Consider the following 23,910-nt stretch of genomic DNA (forward strand, 5'->3'; position numbering starts at 1 on the left):
GTATCTGCTTTGCCAAATGCCCACCACTGATGGTTTTGTACTTCAAGTTTTCCTTTTTCCATAAGGATAGAAAAGATAGGTATTCTGTTTCTTACAGAAATATTACAATACAACTTGCTATTTTTTCAAAGTTCTGGAATAATTTCTAAAGAATGCTAGAATGTCTCCCTTTGTATATTGCATAAGTTGTCTGAGAGTAGTTTTTTGAAATGTATTTATTCTCAGATGAAGGAAGGATACATAGCACCAGCCTCAGACTTTTGTCTGTAGCCAAAATGAAAGTGCAACACCCTATTGATCTTCATGTACCTTATGACCTTTCCTGTTATGTTCACACTCAACAGAAAGGTCAATCCTTGTCATATATTTAGTGGTAGTATCTGACCAAAGATGAAAGGCAGATCATGTGTTTGACTGGGAGGCTGTAGGTGGTCCTAGGTTATCCTTCTGAAATGCAGAGTATTTAGAGATATAGATTAAGTGAGAAATTGGGAATAAACTTTGTCCAGTCTATGAGGCTTTTGGAAATTCCTTGTCATTTAAGTGAAATGCAAACCCAAGATGAATAAGAGTTCCAAAGTGCATTTCTAAAAACAGACTCTTTAAACTCTCTGAAATACCAGTAGATCATCAAGATTAGAAAGTTCAGGGACCATGTTGAGCAAACCAGACACTACCCTGTGGTGGCAGGAGTCAAAGTCAAGAGAGAACAGCTCAGAGATATGAAAGATAAAGTTTCATATCTTTCAGAAGAATGAAAGGTCAAATACATTTGAAATGGGAATAAGAGTAGAGAGAGGTACGAGAAAGAGAACATCAGCAGCCATTTCAATGAGTTAATCCTAGTGATAGTTTTTTGTCTCCAAACCCCTTCACTACTCAGGATACACAAAAATAAGATCAGTAAGGAGGGCAGCAAGATTCCCACTACCCCTTAGTTAATCAGCTAATAATTGCAGTGAGTGTTAGAGTTTACATCATGTATCAGAGAAGATAGCAAAATTAATGTTGGACTTCATGTTTTTGCTTGTTTGTTTTTGACCAGGTATATCCTCCTGCAGGCCATTCTTTGCCAGTCTCCTGAAGGAGGGAGAACATGAATTGGGGTGATTTCTTCCCATATGCACTTTTATTAAGACTGAACACGATCACTCGTATGTTAGTGTTTTTAATTTTCTGAAACGTAATTTTGTATATTTCCTGACACATATAATCTATTAAATTTGCTATTTTGCAAGTTGATATCCCAAATTTCTGATTATAGAAGAGTATAAATTGAACACCGCATGTTCATAGCTAGAGAACCCAGAGGTAAAATGTAAACTTTTATAAAATTGTAGGTAACTACTGAGTTATTTGCTGTGGATTCTGAGGTACAAGTAGAAGAAAGCTGGTTGTCAGAAAAGAAATGAATAAACTCCATGGTTAGGTATTGAGTGTCTAGAAAAAGGTGAAGTTCCATAGTTTATCCTTTGACCTCAAATGTACAGACACTCTAATACCATCTTCCCCACTGAGAGGAGATAACAAGGGTTTCCGTCTGGTTTTGCTCTGTTGTTTATTGATAAGTTACTTGGACTTGATCCTCAGAAGCTCATGGGCAGGGACAACCAGACGTGGGTGAGTGAGTTCACCCTACTGAGCCTGTCCAGTGAGTGGTACACTCAGGTTTCCCTCTTTGTCCTGTTTCTGGCCATGTATCTCCTTACTGTGTTGGGAAACTCCCTCCTCCTCCTCCTCATCGGGCTGGACAGCAGGCTCCATACACCCATGTACTTTTTCCTTAGTATCCTGTCATGTGTGGACATCTGTTATATCAGTAGCACTGTCCCACAGATGCTTGTTCACTTCTTGTCCTCCCGGAAGTCCATCTCTTTCTACAGCTGTGTGTTCCAGCTCTATGTGTCTCTAGCCATGGGCAGCACAGAGTTCTTCCTGCTGGGGATCATGGCTTATGACCGCTACGTGGCAGTATGCCACCCACTGCATTACACAGTCATCATGCATGGAGGGCTGTGCCTTGGCCTGGCTGCTGGCTGCCTGGTGTCAGGTTTCATGAATTCACTCATGCAGACGATCATCATCTTCCAGTTACCCTTGTGTCATAACATCATTAATCATTTTGCCTGTGAGATGCTGGCTGTGCTGAGGCTGGCCTGTGGGGACATCTCCTTCAACGAGATCATGGTGACCATCTCAGGATTTCTGGTGATCATGCTGCCCTGCTTTCTGGTCCTCTTCTCCTATGCTCATATAGTTGCCACTGTTCTACACATACGTTCTTCTCAGGGACGCCGCAAAGCCTTTGGGACCTGTACCTCCCACCTCATTGTGGTGTCCATGTGTTTTGGCACAGCCATCTTCACATACATGAGACCTGTGGGTGGCTCCTATGCAGAGCAGGAAAAGATGGGTGCCGTCTTCTATGCCATAGTGACCCCAATGCTGAACCCCTTAATCTACAGTTTGAGAAACAAAGATGTGGTTGGTGCCTTACGAAAAGTATTGGGAAAATTTAGCTTAAAAGGGTAAAAATTCAAAGAATAATTTCTGTCCAACAGTCAAAAGAGAGATATTCCAGACAAAGAGGAATGAGGGATATGTTCTTTCTCCTGATTTTATTTGAAGGTGGATCAGTTTTGATAGCCTAGTTCTCTGCACCTTGTTGCTTTTTAAAATGTGCAAAAACAAAGCCAAAATTCTCTTCCACTGTTGAAGTGCACTCTGCTTCTGTTTGCAGGTTAGACTGTAAGCTTCTAGAGAGCAACACGTGGGTTTCACCATATTTAATTCCCAGTTCCTTAAAAATGTTATTGAATTTCTACTGACTGAATGATTTATTGACATGTCCATTTACTATGTTAGCTGTCTTTTATGAAGTATATAAAGACAGTGTAAGTTGAGATTTAGAACATTAGAAAAGCAGTTTTGAAAATTTCTGGCACAGTTAATCAGTTGATGATAATCTTCATGGAACCTCATCTACTGCACAAGGCCTTTCAATATTTTTAAAAATTAACTCCTTTTTAGGATCATTTTCCCCATTTGTTTCTTGCTTTTCAGGTCAAGAGTCTAATTTATTAATTACATAGGAAATGCATTTATATTTAAATGCATCATATTATTAAGTGTCACATGACTTTGTCTTTCCATGTAACATTACATTTTAAGATCTGATACCACTGCTCATGCTCAGCCATGGTGTTCACAATATCTTAGCTATCATTCTTGGTGATGGCACTGAACCTTGTGTGTGGAAATTTTTTCTGGGTGTGTACATAGGATTTGAGTTGCTAGGTTACAGACAATGCTCTGGGGAATGACCTTAAAGTTTGCACTATTGTGGACATTTTTTCTTTCTGTATATATGAATTTTTCTTTCTATATAACATTTGGCCTGGTTTGAATGTTTCCATGAATGTTTCATGTCCTAATGAATAGGACATGATTTTATTTTGCGTGACTTTGGTATGGACTGGGAGCTACACACTGCATTCCTGATTGTCTCCTGTCCTCATCCCAGACTTTGCAATCCATGTGGTTGGTGATAACATCACTCTTGTCTCCTCCTGTTCTTCACCCAGCTGACAATTTTTTAATGGCATTTATACAACTTCCTTGTTTGTTAAAGCAAACTTCCTTCCTGGCATCTACTCCCATTCCCGCTCATCCTGCTATTGTCCAAGGAATTCATCTTTCTTGAGGCACTTTGAAAATAACTCATCTTTAAGCATCTGCCTCCTACTTTCACCACAGATTGCAGGACTCTCTAGTTCACTAAGTACTACAGCTGTCTACACTCATGCCTGTCGCATAATAGGTGCAGAATAAAACATTTTCTGTGTGAATCTGACTGTTAATCACTTGAGGTTTTACTGCTTTATACTGCATTTTCTTTTTCTTTTTCTTTTTTTACTGCTTTATACTGCATTTTCTTTTTCTTTACTGAATTCTTTGTCTGCCAATTTTTTGTTGCTGTGTATATAATAATGAAATAAGACCATATTACGATTTGTGTCTGATGTTCCCCCAAAGCCTCATACAGTCATGAAAATGGGCATCTAGAGTTTGTGATTAATTCATGGTTCAATGCTGGGATTATGGGTGTGAGTGTTACACCTTCCAGTGAGTGTGGCCTACATACAATATAAGGGATACAATTTTCTCTCCTTGCTTGTTCTTTCTTTTTGCTCTTGTTTTGCTTTCTTCTGTCACATGTTGTGACACACAACATGTCACAGTTGTCACAGTTGTCCAGAGTTGTCCTCATGTCACATGTTGTGACACACAACATGTCACAACATGTCACTCTGCTGTGGAGCCAGGAGACTATAGATTGAAACCTCCACAAATTTGAGCTAAATAAACCTTTCCTTCCTTAAGTTTGGAGGTCAGATATGTTGTCCCAGCTAAGATAGAAGAGTTACTAAGTAAGTCATAGCTGCTGCAAATTGTATTTCCAATCTATCACCTCTCAGTTAACTAACTATAGAGGATCAAGCATGGTGGTAAAAAGTCTGTAATCCCAGCACTCTGGGAGATCGAGGCAAGACGATATCAAATTTGGGTACAGCTGAGGCATTTTAGTCACTTAGATTTTGTATCAAAATAAAAAAAGAAAAAGAACTGGAAATGTAGTTCAGTATAAAGGTCTAGGATTCAAAGAAAAAGAGAAAGAAAGAAACAGAGAGAAAGAAAGAAGGAAGCCATTCATGTATAGATTCCTTTGTTTAACAACAAAAGTTCTCTGTCTTGGTGTAACCAATTTCAACATATTTTTGTTTCATGATTTGTGCTTTTGAAGTTTTTTCTGAAATATGGTCCTGATCCTAGACCACTAAATACTATATTTTTTATTTAGCTGGACCTTAATTTTTATCTTTACAGTTATTTCTTTAGTACATTGATGTGAATTTTTACATACACTGATTTTGTTTGTTTGTTTGGTACTGGGAATCAAACTTAGGACATCTTGCTTGCCAGGCAGGACATGCACTGTTAGTTACAGATCCAGTGTTAGCTTTTCTGTGTGATGGTCTATTTTTTAAACAACCCTTTCTTTACTCATTCATCTGTAGGAACTCTAACACATGTTATTAACCCATGAAATAATGCTTTTGAACTCTCAAATCAGTTTTGGTTTTTGTATGCAGTATATAAAGTAAGGTGGGAAACTTCAACTTTTCTCAAAACTAATGCAGCTCTTTAAAAGGACTAACTCCATATAAATTTTTGAGTAGTGTTACTAAATCTCCAGTAAGTTGACCTTTAATTTTCATTGGGTTTTCAGTGAGTTTGGAGACTGCTTTCATGTTAACTTTATAATAATATATTGTTCAAGTCAAAGCATGAAGTATCTTCATAGGTAAGCCAAAAATCTGAAATACTATTCTTCATTTTAGCATCTTCTTCATATTTATTCACTGAATATTTGTGAAGTACTTGTCATATTCCAGACACTAATTATGCAGATATATCATTGTGAAAAAAAGCAGAGCTATCTGTTCTTTTTTTTCAAAGAGAAAAAAAAAAACAAAAATCAAGAAGCAAACAACTTAAGAACAGCAGAAGCAAAATGATGACAAAAACAACAACAACAAAGCAATGGCAATACAGGATTTCAAAACAAGCTGATAGGAATTTAACAATGGGTTTACACTGCATATTGTTATCCTCAAAGTAATTGCTCAGGCTATCAGATACAAGCATGCAACATTGATCAAACAATAAAATTTCCCTTTGAACAATTTCTTTCCTTTTTACTATATCTATTATAACTTTTGGATCTTATTTACTCTTTTATACTGGAGAGATAATTTGGTATTTATACATGCAAGTCTAATTTATTTCATTTATGAGTATGGTTTCTAGTTGCATTCATTTATCTATTAAAACCTTGAATTTATCTTTATGGCTGAGTAGCATTCCATTATACAAAAATATCATGACTTTTTTTTATCCATTCTGTTTATGTGGTTTGAGTTGTTTCCAAGATCTCGGCTATTACAAATTATGTTTCTATAAACATAAGTGCACATATATTGCTGTGGTATGGTTTCAGTTCTTCTGGGAAAATACCCAGGATGGGAATAGCTAGGTCAAATGGAACTTTTGAGTTTTTTTGTAAAATCTTCATATTGATTTTCACAGTGGTTGTACCAATCTATACCCTCATCAACAATGGACAAGAATTCCTTTTTCCCAAGCCAAGCCACATGATACTGGCAACAAACAAACAAACAGAAACAAAAGAATTCAGACTTACTCTGTTCAAACAGAATGGAAGATACAGACAAAATTACAAACACACTCAGTCACCTTATGTTTGACAAAGGGGCCAAATGTGTCCACTCTTTAATAAGTGATTTGGGAAAACTGGCTTTCTGCCTGCCAATGACTGAAACCAGACCCATGCCTATCACCATACACTAAAGTCAAAGATGGATCAAAGATGTACATATTAAGACAGATACACTAAATCTACCAGAAGACAAAGTAGGCAGAAATATCAGAGACATAGAGATAGGCTGAGAATTCATAAACAAAAGCAAAACTGCACAGGAAGTACTTTAAAGAATCAACAACTGGAATTTCATCTTACTGAAAAGTTTTTGCACCTCAAAAGAAGTCATCAACAGAGTGAAAAGAAAACCCACAAATTGAGGAAAGATTTTTGCCAATAGATTTTCATCTAAAATGTATAAGAATTGAAAAAACTCAGGCCCCCCAAATTTAAAGACCCAATCCAAAAGTGGGCATCTGAAATGAATACGTAATTCTCAGATGAAGAAATACAGATGGCAAATAAATATATCAAAAAAACGTTTAACATCATTGCGCATTCAAGAGATGCAAATTAAAACTACACTGAGATTATCATCTCACTCCAGAAACAGTGGTTTGCAACAAGAAATTAACCAAAAACTATCTGTTCTTAAGGAATTTGCATTATAACTGAGGAAAACAGACAAATTAATAACAGAAATAAATAAAACAGAGTGTTTGAATGATGTTATTTGCTATGGAGAAAATAAGATAGAGTAATTAGATAAAACATGGTATGAGAACAGAAAGTTTTGGCAAAGAGCTCCAGAGAGATTGTACACATTTTCTGTTAAACAATTCCTGAATGCTTTGTAGTGTGTTTTGGTGTCATAAGGGAAATTTTATTTTACTTTTTAACTGATTAGTTACAGTTAGTGAACAGAATCTTTAAGGTGGGCTTATACCTAGTTCTCTCATTACAGCTCATATATTGAAAACTTTTTCTTGACATATAATACTTACAAAAAAGAGTAATAGTTTCCTTTAAAATTTTCTGTACATACAAATGTTTTTGAGGCCAGAGTCTCCAATGTCGTGTAGAATTATAACTATCAGAGTATACATATCACTTCTCATTCTTCTAAATATGTTCAGGATTCTCTCCATTAAGCATACATTTGTTATGTGTGCGAGATATTTTATATTTACCAAGTTAAGGAAGTACCCTCTAGTTCTGATTTTTAAATGATTTTGCAAAGAAATGAGCAATAGTAATTTAGCAAGTCCATTTTAAATCCATCAAACAATAAAATGATGTAGATTTTTCTTGAAGACTATTAATGTAGTTAGTCACATTGGTCAATTTCCTGATGGTGAAGTATCCTTTGAATCCCTGAGGACAAATAGGGTTTTGCCATGGATTTTCTAAAAATCTACTATGTGATTTATTTAGGAAACAGCCAGTCTATCATTAACTTGCCTAGCCACATTCTTATTACTTTTTGGAAAGACCACCAGATCTGCTCACATATGGAGAAAAGAAAAGGGTAAGCTTCCACAACACAGTGCTTACAGTAATAACTTGATTTTCCTTCCCCAAAACCTTCTGCCTGCTGGCTGCTTGAACAATCAAAAACTTTTTCCTGGGCTCTAAAGAAAGTTGTAGTATACCACATACTCTATGAAAATTTGCTCTAAAGAAGCTGAAATTAGATGTTAATGGGCAGCTAAAAGTCTCTGACATACAGATGGTGGATATTATTATGTATCTTAAAATAGACAGACATTCATTCAAGTACAATGATTAAGTGACTGGGCTATATAAATCAGTAATCTATCTGTATCCTAGTAAAAATGAACTGTACATGATAATAGAAAAATCCCCATTTACAATAATAGCATGCATTATAGAACTAATACATAAGTAAAATATACATATGCAAAATTTTAATGAAAAACTAATTTGAAGAAAGACATAAAAACAAGATCTAATATAAATGAATGATAAGTGATTCTGTATGGAGAATCAATACTACAAAATTCAGGTTGTCTCAAGGTAATCCTTAAAATCAAAACAAAAGCAGTCCACATCTAGCAGACATTTTTTAAAATCTTACTAATTAGGTTGACTTTAAATTTAATGTGAAAGAAAAACTTTTAATGAATAAACAGAAAGGCTTTTGAAAAAGAAATCAAATAAAATGTGAATGACCATCCTAATACATCAAAACAAGAAGTAACTACAGTTAACATTAAGGTATTGCTATAGATGAAAATGTCTCCATGAATCAAAATGATGCACAAAATAAAACTTCAGTAAATGGAATCTAGATATAGATTTTCATATTCAAACAACTTAAATAAAATATAGACTACTTAATAAATTGAGTTGGAACAGCTATCCTAGTAGAAAAAAGAAATGCCATTTAATCTATTATATATTATTAACAAAATAATTCTCAAACTATATTTACTTTTATTTTTTTAAAGAGAATAAAACCAAATGTGACAAAACAAAATACAGTCAGTCAAAACAAATGGATGGACATAGTACATGACTTAAAAACAAAATGCAAGATGATCAACAATGGTTATGATAATGCCTCTTGTTATCTTCAAAAAGAATTGCCCATGTCATCAGGCTCAATAAAATTGAACAAACAGTACAGAACAAAACCAATAAAAACAAGACATTGGAGGCATTATAGGACTTCAAAAGAGGATAATAGTCAAACCACAATGGGCATCATAATGAATCTTGCTGTCTTCTAAGTAGTTACCTATATCCTCAGACTTGATACTGTCAAACAAAACAGAATCAAATAAAATCAGTCAAAACAAGACAGTGAAAACAATATAGGACTTCAAATCAAGTTAATGGGAAATCAAAAATGGTGACCATAATATATCCAGCTATCTTTGGAATAGCTGTCCATGCCATCAAATCTAATACAAGTGGACAAATTGGAACAGAAAAAAAACCCAAACTAAACAGAACAACGAAAACAATATGGATTTCAAATCATGATAAAAGATTAACAAGGTCCTCTGCCTTACCTTTTTAGACAGTTCCTCCCCTTTCACTTTCACAGGGTGCATTGTACATTTTGTATCCCACTAACTCCTTTAATTTTTAAATTAGGGAGACAACCTTTTTACCCTTGAACCTTTTCACCCCTGAACACGATCTCAAGTTGTATCCATTTGTCTACAAGAGCCTCAAGGTTTTCTTTCTTTATAGCTGAGTAGTTTTCATTGCAAAAAAGTCTCATGGCTTTCTAAGCAATCTGCAGCTGATGGACAAGCTACTCCTACATTTGTCTGGTTCCCTGTCACATAGAGTATTATCTTCTCATCTTTGACATTCAGTCTATAAACCCTCTTTTGAGTTACTTATATTTCTTATGTAGAGCATATTGATGGGCCCTATCTCCTGATCCACTCTGCCTATGTTTCTTTTTCTTGTTGAATTGAGGCTATCCATATTAGTGATTATGATCAACTTTCTCTGCCTCATCTCTGCCATGTTATTTTTCTGTATTGGTTGTCTACTTTTCCCCTTCGTTTCACTGTCTGCCCCTTTCAGTGAGCCCCCTTTTCTGCCGTTCCTGAAACATGGTCTTTTTTTCTCTTTCTCTAGAATGTCCTTCAGTATTTCCATAGGGTTGGATTGATTGCCATGAACTCCTCCAGTTCCTCTTTGACATGGAAGCATCTTGTTTTTCCATTAATTTTTGAGAGATAAGTTTCCAGGGTACATCAATCTGGGTTGGAGGTTATTTTCTTTCAGGGCTTGAAATACTTAACTCTAAGCTCCTCTTGATTTGATGGTTTGTGTTGAGAAGCCTGTCATGATTCTGATGGGTTTTCCTTTATAGCTGATCTGTTTCTTTTCTCTGAATGCTTTTACTAAACTGTTCTTGTGTTGAATTTCTGGGATCTTGATTATTATGTGTCTGGGTAGATCTACTTTGGTTATAGCTGGCCAGAGTTCTGTATGCCTCATTTACCTGAATATCATTTCTGTTTCATATACTTGGGAAGTTTTCTTTAAATATTTCTGTAAATAACATTTGTGTTTACCCCTGCTTCTTCACTCATGTGTTTTATTCTTACGTTATAGATCTTCTTATCATATTCCAGCCTTGGTATTATTACTTCCTGGTTCCTTGTTATTTTTAAGAGATCTTTCTTTTCATGACTGCAAGATTCAAACCTGTTTTCATGGTTTGATAGTCTATCTTTAGTGTCTTTTAAGCAGTTTTGACAACTTTCTATGGAGTTTTTAATTTCCTGGTAATCTTTTTGAATCTGTTGCATGTATTCTAAATTTTTTTATATTCTTCATTGAAGGTTTTCCTCTTTTTCTGTGCTCCTCTATTCCTCCATCTGTGTCTTCTTTTGAGGTACTTAGCAATTCTTTTATTATGTTTCTTATATCTTCTTCTAATAGTATTTCTGTTCTAAGTTCTTTTACAGCTTCTTGGAGTTGTTGCTTTATTTTAGTTGCTGTTGCTTCAAAAACTGCAAGGGTGTGACTTTCGATCTCTTCTGTGTTTACATCTTATTGACCAGTACTGCGTGGGTTGGAGGCCAGACAATGCCTTTTGCTTCTTCCTATTATCATGTTCTTGGTTTCTTCTGGACAAGGAGGTAGTGGGGTCTGTGGCACTTCCTGTATTGGTTATAATTACTCTGGAGCATGTTGGCTAGGTATTTCTGCTGTTTGCTGCTCTCCCTAGTCTGTGGTGGCTGCTGGAGTGGTAGCAGGGGTGGGGCAGGCTGGCCCTCCCTTCTCAGCTGGGTAAACCAGGAGGGAGCCTTCACCAACTGTGCACTGGGTGGGCAGGGTTAGGGATAGTTTTATGAAAACCTTGGCAATGGTTATTGGACTGCACACAGGGGCAGAACTCACTCCAAGCAATTTCCACCAGTGTGCTCTGAGCTAGGAGTAACTGAATGAAGCTGACTGCAGTTCCATCTTCAGGCTTATCCTGCCCTACTCCAAAATGGTACCCGCCCAATCACCACTCCCACCGGAGGACTGAGTCCCCCACACTCACCACCAACCATTGCAGTTCTCCAGTCTGCTGCTCCCTCCTGCAATGCATCTCCCCACCGAGGTTTTCGGCATGCCAGCCACCAGCTTCACTGTGCCCATGCACCTCCAGGTTTCTACAAAGCTTCTGGCACAATCAGACCAGCTCTGATGAAAGTGTCGCCAGCTACCGCTTTCTTCTGTTTAAGTTTTTCTTTCTTTCTTTTTTAAAATTCTCTCTAAGGGCTTCAGTTCTCACTTTAGCTTCTTCCTGGGTTGAGAGGACCCACTTCTTTTCTTCTGTGTTCTCCAGAATGCTATATTCCAGCATGTGGACTATTTCTCTCAGAGAGGTTGCTTACTCTGCTATTTACTGTTCCACCATCTTCCCTGACTCCCTCAACAAAAGTAATTATTAAAATTTAAAGATGGGGAACTGTATTTTACATATGAGTTCTCTTCCTTTTGTATTCATATAAGTAGGGGTAAAAAATAGAAACAAGATAATAAATTTGCAAAGTAAAGAAGACTGCAAATAAGAAAGAAAAGTGATTCACGAGAGACATGAGCAATGTATTTTTTTAGGTACTGGAGACTGAACCTAGGGTTTTGCACTAAGCTATATACCAGTCTTTTGTTTTTATTTTGAGACAGAGTCTCATTAAGTTACTAATTTGCCAGGCTAGATCTGAGCTTCCATGGGCTGGGGTAGCAGGCATTCACCACCATGTCTTCTTAGCTAGGTCAGCAACATTTTGAAAGCTAGAAAGAGTCTTTTTCATTCTTTTCTTTTCCTCTTTTGTCTTCTCTTTGCCTCCCATCTTCTTTTTCTGTTGAAGGTCCCTGCTAACTGTAGCTTTTCTCTCACCATCTCCAGTTTTCCTGTGGGTGTTCTCCACACACAGGATACCTGTTGCCATCAGCCTCAGAAAAAGCCAAGGGAAAATCAAAAGTCGGGTTTCAGAAAAATTCTAAGTAGCTGATTAGAGATGAGAGCAGCAGGACAAGGCAAAACTCCAGTTATCCTCAGGAAAAAGAGATAAGAGATAGATGGAGGGGATGGAAGGAGGGGGAAGGAGGGAGGGAAGGAGGGAGGTTAAAAGCAAGAGGAAGAGAGAGAGAGAGACAGCATTGCTAGAGTTTGTTCACACAGTATGGTTGTACTTTTATTAAAACTTCTGAGAATTAAAATTTCTAAGTTATAAACTATGTGCTTGTCCAGGTCCGTCTTCCTTCTTTAAATGAAAAGAAACAATTAAAATCCTAAAGACCACTGAAAGATGTGGTAGTAGAATTCCCAACGTGGAGAGCAGCCCACAAATAAGCAGCATCTCACTGGGAACCATAATGAAATCATCCCCGTGCCCATGCTTGCATCACAGTACATGCACCACAGCATCATGGCAGTGTCTTGCGTTTCCTGGGCCAGGAGCTATTTCTCAAAGAGACGTGGAAAGTGGCAAATTGGAATGGAGAACTAGGGATATGATGATGTCTACATGTCTTCCAAGTAGGATAAAAAGACTTGCCAGTTTAAGTAGAATCAGTGTAGAACAGACTTGGGTCCTTTGAGAAATTAAACTTTGGCAAGCTCTTTCCCTTGCCCCAGGGACAAAGAAAGCAAACTTTCATTTGCAAAACTGAAATGTGAGTTTAGGTGTTAGGTGCAGAAATGACCAGACAGAGGGGGAGGGAAAAGAAAGGAAATCTAATAAACAAAGTGTAATTGGCCTCGTGAGATTTCCTTCCTAAAGTCTGAAAAAGTTACCTGCTCCAGTTGCACTGTCTTCAGATTCCAAACTTTCCCATCCTTTATCATCCTCTGAAGACACTCATGGTTTTTTCTACTCTTCAGAGGTGAGTCCAGCATTTTTAGAAAACATTTATTGAAGGACATGAATCATACAAGTCTCCTTCAAACCTAAAGTTTAGTTAAAAGTATAGAGATAAAATTATTCTCTAGGGGCAATTTGGCCTGACTATTCTAGTCATTCGATTTAGGGAGGATTTTAGAGTTTCCAACTTGTTATGTGCCTGCTTCTCCTAATGAATCAGCTGCAGATTTAAGGCCTTGATGTTTATAGCCTGTGCATCTTCTTGGCCAGAATTCAGTGATCCTGGATCAGAAATTTGTCTTTATACTCACTTTCTGCTTGGTGAACAATTCTTTGAACTAGAATATCTGTCTTACATGTGACCCAGCACTGCTCAGGCTAGGGCTGGTCAGAATATAATGTAGGTTCCCTATGACACAGTATCCACATATGCTTGAAAGATAGCTTGTTTAGCTGGTGTATGTTTTAAAAACATTCTTACAGTTTCAAGGTTATTTGCACTTTTACAGTCTCAATAAAAATTATTTTTGTTATTTTTTTAAAAAATTATCACTATAAAGCTATGTGTTCTGAGAAAGGAACAATTTATGCCACAATCTTGATTTTCTAATGTGGAAAGCACATATGCAGTGGTTTAGGGGAATACTTGCTTTTCTATAAATCATTAATCCCATCCAAAGGGTACTTTAAAATAAAAATATTATGCTGAGGTGCATGAAAATGATCCAAAGACAGATGTCATGGTAACACCAAATGCAGGTGCTTATATCTGAAATAAAAATTTGGATCGGCTGCTCAATGGAGCTGGGTTTGCTCGATGCTCAATTTTCTGAGTTTTCTATAGTAAAGATGAGAAAAGAAAACAGGGCAATGTAACCACGAGGCAGGAAATGACATATAATCTGGGGCAGAGCAAAGGGGACAAGATGCTGCTGTCCACAGAGGAGCATAGCCCCGGGGTTCTCAGCTTATTCTGTGGCTCAGGCCTGATATCTCTCCTTGTTCTTTGCGCATTTTACTGGGTTTTTCATCTGTGTTTGGTGTATACCTTTTTTCAGAACTGTTCCAGGTCTTTGAATGAGGCATAAGGTTTTATGATCATCTCCACTGTGCCTTGGAAATGCATGGATGATTCTGGTGAAATATTTATTATCCTTGATGAATCGTAATATAACATAGTGGCTGAAGAACCGAAGTTAATCTTGTGTTTAAGAAGTTCAGTAATGCTACGGACGTGACTTAGCTGCGTAAGTGTTTTTGTGTTTCCTACTTTTGGTGAAGTATTTGGAGTTTTTTGCAGTATAAGTGATGAAAAACTATTTTATGGTAATATTCTGAAGTTTTCTCGATCGCGTCTTAGTAAGTTTTCTTATTTGATTGCTGTCATTAATATGTATTCTTTCATTTTTCACACTTGTCACTTTAAAAAACATCAGAATTCTCAAAAAAATCAGACATGTTTTATTTGAAAACTCCAACACTTGTTGATATAAGTAATAAATCACTACAGAATACACTTGGTTGGCTCCATTGCTGACCGAAAGCAACATGACTTCCAGCGAGCACAAATTCTCTCCTTTGGAATTTTTTTTCTTTTGAGGTAGGAAAACATCACTTGTTTTGCTGCTGTTCATTAGATTATCTTTAAATTCAGTGAGGGAAGTGTAAATGTTTTATGTGAATCTGCCCTTATTCATTCTTTCTGTATGGATGTCCCTGTGTGGGAGAGTGAGTTATGATAAAATATACAAGAGGACTTCCAGAAGAGCTTCAGAAAGTGACAAGAACTGTGGGAGAGGTGTACACAAAAGCAAAGGGGAATATTGTGTGGGAGATTTCTGGCAGTGTGTCTTTAACTGCAATAAATTTTTAAGAAATTAATAATTTACCATTATTTTTAGATTGCACTGTGTATGTACATGTAGAGAATATCTGGAGCATTACTGCCTCAATTTCTGTTTGAGTTCTTGGAAGACAGGACTAAGAAACCATGACTTAAATTTGTCTTACATTCAAAGTAAGAGAAATATTTGGAATTCCTTTACTGTGTATATATATATATATATATATATATATATATATATACTTCTTAGAAATTATTCCTTCTAACTTGGTATAGTTTAAGTTTTTGTATGTGATTTATATAGTTACATAATTTACTTGTTTATTCTATCATAAAACAGTAAAGACAAAATAACTATTAATTGCTTTGTCAGTAATTCCTGGCTTGTGTTTGTGTGTGTGTGTAGAGAGAGAGAGAAAAAAAAGACAGCGAGAGAGAGAGACAGAGAGAGAGAGAGAGAGGGAGAGAGACAGAGAGAGAGCAAGAGTTCTTTCTAAACTGCAGTTTTCCATGTCTTTAGCTATTGTGTCAGGTGGAAAGGAGAAAATCAAATATGAGAAAAATTAAACACTCTGCCATGAAGAAAATATACTTCAAGCCTTTAGATTTAAAATAACATCCCTTGAGAAAAATAATTTTAATCAATTCTTTAGAATTCTGCTGGGTGTGCTGGTACATGACTGTAATCCCAGCACTCAGAAGTCTGAGGCAAGATTGCCATTAGTTCAAGGACAGCCTGGAGTACATAAGTGAATTCAAGGCCAATCTGTCTAAAAAAACCAGTAAAAACCCCAAAAACTAAAAAAACAAAACTTTGACTCATCAAAATGAACCTAATGACAGCTTTTTGGTCCACATATCCTTAAAACAGTAAATATAGGAAGTCTTAAAAATACCAAAACATTTGTATGAAAAGGCACATACAGATATTACATTTATCTGTGTTTTGTAAGGAGGTCTTTTTAGCTTTTGGTGTATCTTACCAAAGCATTGGAGAACTAACATAATGTAAATCAAGGTGGGCAAACATTGTAGACCTTACCAGTTCAAATTTGTTCCATTACTAGGAAATGTTATGACCAGTACAATGGCTAAAGAACAAACATCTTTTATGCCATTATAAGATATAGAAGAATGAAAAGAAATTTATTTACAAATAGAAATAGTGCAATGGAAAATTTACAAGGAAGGGAACACAAAATCTTTAAGACAATTGATTTTTAATTATGGGGTTAAAAATTATGTGAACATTCTACCAAGATACCACTTTTGATTATAAATAACCTTTTTGCTGGGAATCTTAGTAGGTTCATTTGTTAATAAGATTTCTTTCTTCTTTGTTATTATTTTGTTTCACTTGTTGTTTTTGCTAATGTTGCATAAATTGCCTGTATATTTTTTATATCATCCCCTTATCAGATATGTAGTTTGAAAATATATTCACTTACTCCAGAGATTGTCTTTTCATTTTGTTGATTGCTTATTTTGTTGTGCAGAAATTTAACAGGGTGCTAAAGTAGACAAAAAAACAATATAATTACCTATATTCTGAAATTAATGCTTTATCTTCTGTCTTCCTGTCTTCACTAATGAGAACTCATACATTTTTTTTCTTACAGAATAAACTATTCTTTCCTTCTGAGAATATTACTATTAAATAGAAATATGACATTATTACTCATTAAAGTCTTCTCAGGGGACATGAAAGATTGGTTTTAGCATCTACATCATGCAATATTTTGTTTTGGAAGACTGATATTTTGGTTGGTCTGGACCAAGAGAAGCACTAGTATCAAGTGGAGAGAAAGTTTCTACTTGACATTCTAAAAGTAAAATTGCAAGTTACATAAATTCAAAATTGTTTAGTGATGCAATGTATAAGATGATTTTTTGAGTGGTAATTTAAGACTTAGGTATTGATTATTTCTGGAATTTTTCATTGATAGTTTTGGACAGCAACTAACCATGAAATTATATGGAAGGGAGGACTTGTGTCCCATTTTATACAACCTACGTGAGATTTGTTGCAAGGATTAAAATGAATTAATTCCGAGTGAATTAAAACTACTCCCCAATAAAGATGGTTATTTAAAATATTCAGTCTCATGGATGGATTTCACTGTGATCGTATGAATAAGGTGGTATATGTTATCTGTAGACATGACAGAGAAAATATAAATAACACCAAACATTGTTTAGAATTTATAAAAATATGTTTACTTTGAAACAAGAACTTTCTTACCACATAGGGAAGACTTATCCCCTATATAATAACTACTAAATTAAATAGGATTTGAAGTCTATCATATTCTGTTAATTTTCCTCCATGTTTAAGAGAAGATGTTTGCTAGAAGAACGTATGTTTAGCTAAATTGATTTCTGAGACTGTAACTGTTTTGCCTTCTTGATTTTTAGCTGCACAGCTGGGTCACATTATATTCTTCACTAGGGATGTGTTCAGATTTAGATGAATTTTAAGTTCAGTAGGTCAGGCCATCTCTATGGTCTCCTCCAACCCTGAAGCTCATGGGCTTGGACAAAATCAACCAGACATGGGTGAGCGAGTTCATCCTCCTGGGACTGTCCAGTGACTGGGGCACTCAGGTCTTCCTGTTCCTCCTCATCTTGGTCGTGTACTTAGTGACTGTGATGGGGAACTCCCTCATCCTTCTCCTCATCAGAATGGACAGCAGGCTCCATACCCCAATGTACTTCTTTCTCAGTGTTCTCTCTTTGGTGGACTTGTGTTATGGAAATAGCATTACCCCTCAAATGCTGGCTCACTTCCTCTCAGCCCAAAAGCACATCTCATTCCCTAGTTGTGTGCTCCAACTCTGGGCCTCCTTGGCATTGGGTGGTTCTGAGTTCTTCCTGCTGGGAGCCATGGCTTATGATCGCTATGTGGCTGTGTGCTATCCCCTGCACTACACAGCTATCATGCATGCAAGGCTGTGCCTGGCATTGTCGGCCAGCTGCTTGGTGGCTGGTTTCTCCAACTCACTGATGGAAACAATCATCACCTTCCAGCTCCCCCTGTGTTACAATGTCATCGATCACTTTGCCTGCGAGACCCTAGCAGTGCTTCGGCTGGCCTGTGTGGACATCTCCTTCAACGAGGTCATGGTGGCCTTTTCTGGATTTCTAGTGATTGTGCTTCCTTGTTCCCTGGTCCTGTTCTCCTATGCTCACATTGTCACTGCCATTTTACGCATTCGTTCTGCTCAGGGACGTCACAAAGCCTTTGGGACCTGCACCTCTCACCTCACTGTGGTTTGTATGTGTTTTGGGGCTACCATCTTCACATACCTAGAGCCACATTCTGCCTCCTCTGTACAGAAAGAGAAGGTGGTTGCTCTGTTCTATGCGGTGGTGGCTCCCATGTTGAACCCTTTGATCTACAGCTTGAGAAATAAGGACGTTATGGCTGCTCTCCAAAAACTTTTAGAGAAATTCAGGTAAAGAGTCTGAAGACTCCTAAGGTTCAAGACTCTAAGAATTTCTTGTTATCTACCATCAAAACAAAACATCTGTAGACATACATAGACAAAATTCTTGAATTCATACAAATGAAGGCTACTGTGATTAGATCCTTGTGTTCAAAAAGGTATTCCTCCATATGTTTAATGAACAGGTAAATAAGTAATAATTTTTGTGTCAGTGATCCCTGAGACCTCTTTTTAGATCCTCCTTCCTTTAATATGAATAATCTTAATACTTTATCTGCCCATCTTTGATTTTGTCAGTCTGTCAGGGCATAAAATGATTCCCAGATTTATCCAGCATAACTGGCTTTTCACTTTTGTTCTGCATCTCAGCAGCTATATATATGATCTGACACTTTATGAAAATATTTAATGCTTCAGTTTTTCCTTTTTGCTAAATAATAAAATAAAACTTAGCTTACAGAGTAATTGTAAGTAATTGGCATAAAATGCCTGCCATGTAGTGGAAATTGAAGTCTTAAGAGAATTTTCATATTCATTACATTTCTACAGAATAAAACATTGATAAATAGGATCTTTTTAAAAATAAATGAATCTTGAAAGTTAGCCCACAAAGAGATTAAGCATTGAAAGAAGGAATCATTATAACCTCATCAGAAATAATTATCCCTTAACTTCTGTGACAGTAGAATACAGCTTTCTACAACCTTCTCTGTGTCCTAGCACAATTTGTTTATGTTTGTGATTCAAGGCAATATCTGTAACTTGAATGGAGAGATCCACCGATGAGATCAATTTTTACCTTGTGAAACAGAAAGGATGAGTATTCCTCTTTCCACATAGTGATACTCCTGTCACTTGGGAAACTGCCTTACCTTCTTCCAGGAGACCATCACAAATGGTTTTTCACCTTCTTCAATGATACCAGCATCAGAATTTTGAACATTACCTGTGCCTTCATCTAGAATATCTATCTTGAACTAAAACAGTATGTGACTCAACATTGGTTTTGAAGGTTTACTGGCTCATTCTGGCTTCACACAAAATGAATTTTCTTTTAAAATGCAAAATACATGGCCCCATTATGTCTGTTTTTTTACGGTAAAAATACATATATTTGTTATTTAAGCATATAATTCAGTACATTATGGTTGTTATGTTGTGCAATTATCACTATTTCCTGTTTCCAAGTGTTTTTGATCGCTTAGCTTCTTTGGGAAGAGGATGGCAATTGGACCCAGGGCTTCCAATATGCTTAGCACACATTCTGCCTGAAGCATGCTCACATTCATGTTTAGCTAATTTTCCAAGATTTGATTCAATCATTTCATCTAGATGGACCACATAATATTTTGTCAAACACTTTTCAACTGCTCTATTCTGTGTCAAATTTACATAATAACAACTGTTGATATTATGAGCCCTAGTAAGTTGTTAGCAAGAAGTCTAGACTACTGTGTGCTTCTCCTCACAGCCAGAGCTGCTGTAGAATCTTAGGGGTATTAATATACAATTTGAAACCCTTCAGATCAACTCCTGCAAGGATGATGTCAGACGAAATTTTTAAAAAGATCTTTCATATCAAAACCAACACCCACGTCCTGTAAAATTCCACTCAGCTTTCCATAACAGCTTTCACTTCTCAGGGACATGTTCTCTAAAGCAGAGCTGTAAGATCCTCCTGGTTGTGTTTTTGCTGGAAGTCTATGTGTTAGAAGATGGGATAAAAAGAGAGGGAGGGAAAGAGGGAGAAAGGGAGGAAAAGACTGATAGTCAAGAGTAGAACAGAATAATTGATTATAAGATTAGCATACACAAAACAAAGTGTACCAAAATTGTTTACAAAGAGAAACAATTTTCAGATAAAGCAAAGACTAAGTCTGAGTTTGTTTCTGAAACTTTGACCATTTCATGGCAGTCAAGACCCTGCATCTTCTGACACTTAGACCTTGGTTTTCTTTAAGAACGTCTAATGAGTAGCAGAGGTTCACCCCACATCCTGAACCATCACTATATTTATTCAGGCATGTTAAATCCATAGGTCAGTCAAGAAAAAAATTCAGATAAGGTAGGGAGATAATTTGAGGACCAGCGTCATGCATGTCTGAGGCTGCTTCCTGAGAAAGAGAACTCTTGAAGTGGGCGCTCAAAAATTATAGGACCTTTGAACTGAGTCAAAGCCTACAACACCCTGTGTGGAAAGTTGCAGCTGAGCAAGTCTCACAAATGAATGAAAACTTTACATCTGGAGATCTTTACATCTAGAGATAAGCTCTCACAAGTGAACAAAAACTTTACGTCATCACCGTCTGGTGATGCACAGCTTCCTGTTACGGTTTTTTTCTCTGCACCAACTTCCTGTTACGGTTTTTTTCTCTGCACCACCCCCTTCCTTTGCATGTTATAAGAGGAAATGCCTTTGTCTTCTGCTTCCCATTAAAAGCCACAACCAGCCTGAAGATCTACAGAGGACTAATGCAGAACTGTCTGAATCTACATTTTTCTGACTTGTATTTCTAAGATCACGAATGAGCCCATTATTCTTTTACAGTTTCTGTGCTAGCTGAAATTGTGTGGCATCAGAAGTGGGAGTCATATTAACTCATCAATGTGTCCGGTGCTGCCAAAGAGGAAATGCATTCAAATGCCCCCTGGAGCACTGACTCCCTAGCAGCTGTGGGTCATGAAATAAGTGCTGTCATTTTCTGAGCATCCTGTCTCCCTGGTTGAAGTCCTGCATCTTATTTGGGTGCTATATCATTGTTAGCTACCTAGGGGGAGCATTCTTACTCTTGAGGACTGTTTTGTTTTCAGGAAAGAAAACTTTCATGTTGAATTAATTATGTCTCTAAGAGATTGCAAAGCGGCTGTCACTCAGAATTCTGGTTTCCTTTATGTCTAACACTTATGTTCCTTCTTGTAAATTCTTGTCATGATGAGTTGTAATTGTCCATGATGATTTAAAACAATGCTGGTTCCTTTGGAACTCTTTTGACAATTCAAAACTAGTTCACTTGAACATTCAAATAGAGACAATGCATAAAATTCAACAAACTGAATGGATGTTTCTTAATTGGTGTGTGAAGCTACTAAATATAATATGAATTCAATATCACTTCTCTTGGAGAAACAAATTCACAGCTGCCTCAAATGATTTCCATATTAGAAAAATCTTCAGAGGTTTCTGAGTACTCTGCTCCTGCTCGTCCCTCCCTCTCACTATCTTGGTCTTTTCCCTGCTGTCCCTTTATCCCTGTACTTTTCTTGTATGATACTGAAATTGAGCCCCCTGAAAAGTTTTGCACTGACACTCATTCATTTTACCTTCAGCTTTTGAAATTAGGTTTAATATCTATATCATTAAAGCATTTATATATGTGGCCTGGAACATGAGCTGAATTGCTGTCACTAGAGATTTTCCAAATGTTAAGGAAGACTCAGTTGAGATTTTAATGAAAGCCTATCTTTAAGTTAGCTTTTTAAATTTGACTTTTTAAATTTACAACATAGGGAGTGGATTTCAGTGATCATTTGGAAAGACACTACTAAAGATTTCTTAAGATGAATTTCTAAAAGGCTAAATATCTGCCTAAAACTATCTATAAAACTTCATTAAAATATATCTTAGTCTCAAACATATTGACTTCTCACTACTCAACAATATATTGAACTTGGTAAATGCATTTATGATTATGCAATTATTTTGGAAAGACCTACTTCCAGAGTTCAGATATTAAAATATTAACATGTAAAGTCAATAGCCAATTCAATTTAATTTCTTATCCAGGCTTTAGGAAGATTAAGGTACTTTTCTCAAAAAGCATTCCCTGACTCTGACTGAGAAAAGTCTTCATGAGTTAGTTCCTTAGCTGGGTAATGTCCTAAATGGTTTCAAAGAAATCTAAAGAGAAAGTTACTAAAGTTATGGACTCAGATTCAGATTTCTCAGGTCATGAATCTCTTAATGAAACAATTATCTCCCAAACCATATTTCTCAAATATCTACATTTGTTCCAGGGTACTATCATTATTAAGCAAACAACTATTTAAGAAAATAGTGGGGAAGATTATAATACGGGCCTTAACACCAATAGTAGGATTTAAATATGTAATCTCACATACATCCCAATGCCTTCCCAAACTGAGATTACTCTGAAGAATTAAGAGGTGTTTTACTGACAATTACTAAAAACTATTTGGGTGATATACATTTAATTGTGAATGTGGTTACCCTGCTCCAAAGTGACACAGCAGCCACTTTATTGATTCTTAATCCTCTTTGTTCATGGCTCTCCTTCCTTGGAGTCAATAAACTTTTTAACTAGTAGAATCTCAAGTAAACCTGTCATAGTTTAGAATTTGAGCCCAATTGTTTCCTACTGGGACCTATCCAAGGAGTTTATCAATTTTACTAGCTTTATTTATCTATACTTATAAGGAAAAGTGTTTTTTAAAAGCTCTTCAAGCAAACATCTCATTTTCCCAAAAAGGTAAAATAGTCTACATTTAAATCAATCCTCAAAACCCAACTTAGTGTGACATTCATCAACAAGCACTTAGTATATTTAATTATTATAGGAAATAATTATCTACCGTTAGATGCTTTATCAGACTATTTATGATCTAAAAATAATACAACTATCAGCAAAATTTACTGAACACTACATATAAAACTCCCAGTTGATTAAAATCCTTATCTACCATTCAAGTCTACTCCCTAAATGCAAAAGTTCTTGAAAGAGTTGGACCCATTGTTAGAGACTATGCAGAAGAGGGACTGATTATTCTCTGAAGCAGTCTCCGCAACATACCTATTATGTTCTACAGAGACCAAGTACAAAAAGATGGAGATTCTTTTCAAGACTAAAGAGTCATATGATGTACTAATTCATGTATACCCTATTGTACATATACTCATACTTTATTGATAATTGTACTTCTGAATGGTGGCCTTTGCATTGTTGTTGACCTATGCAGAAATTTACTTAGTATTCCTGTGGGTCATGGAAAAGCCAGCTTACATGTACCTTTACATGAGAAGGTCAGTATTATACCCAGACTTTTATACCCCAAAGCTACACTAAGAGTCTGATGCATCTTTCTCAACTTTAAAGATTAGGATCACTGATGTAACCTCTCAAATCAATTGATTCTGTTACAGTATGTGGGAGACACACTGTTATATTCATTTTCTTAAAGGTCTTCCTAAACGCATAGCTTCCATTTGTTGTAGGAAGGGACACATAAGAGACACAACACCTCATACTGCACCATTGCAATCCCACGTAAAGTATTTGGAACACTTGATTTCTAAGCAGAGACTACTCCTGGACCCCGGTCATCTTCAGAATAATTATTCTTTTCTCCTCCCAAAACTAAAACACAGTTAAGGAAACTTGTAGGAAATTGTAGAAACCGGGATCCTCATTTCTGCATTGTGGCCTAAACTCTACATAAATTATTTAAGACAAATCATACTGTACAAAG

The 23,910-nt window shown here is 36.4% G+C and overlaps 2 protein-coding genes across 2 annotated transcripts; both read left to right on the forward strand.

Annotated features, from left to right (window-relative positions):
- The first annotated feature begins 1,596 nt into the window (after positions 1-1,596).
- On the forward strand, positions 1,597-2,532 carry LOC100723667 (olfactory receptor 2F1-like). The gene has a single exon (XM_003475298.1). The coding sequence runs from the start codon at positions 1,597-1,599 to the stop codon at positions 2,530-2,532; it is 936 nt and encodes a 311-aa protein (XP_003475346.1).
- Positions 2,533-17,506: 14,974 nt separating this feature from the next.
- LOC100723390 (olfactory receptor 2F1-like) lies at positions 17,507-18,439 on the forward strand. Its single transcript, XM_003475297.1, has one exon. It carries the CDS (start codon positions 17,507-17,509, stop codon positions 18,437-18,439), a length of 933 nt encoding a protein of 310 aa, XP_003475345.1.
- Positions 18,440-23,910: the final 5,471 nt, after the last annotated feature.

The sequence above is a fragment of the Cavia porcellus genome, unplaced genomic scaffold, assembly GCF_034190915.1.
Source record: "Cavia porcellus strain 051 isolate PalLab524CR breed Dunkin Hartley unplaced genomic scaffold, mCavPor4.1 scaffold_6, whole genome shotgun sequence".
Taxonomy (NCBI): domain Eukaryota; kingdom Metazoa; phylum Chordata; class Mammalia; order Rodentia; family Caviidae; genus Cavia; species Cavia porcellus.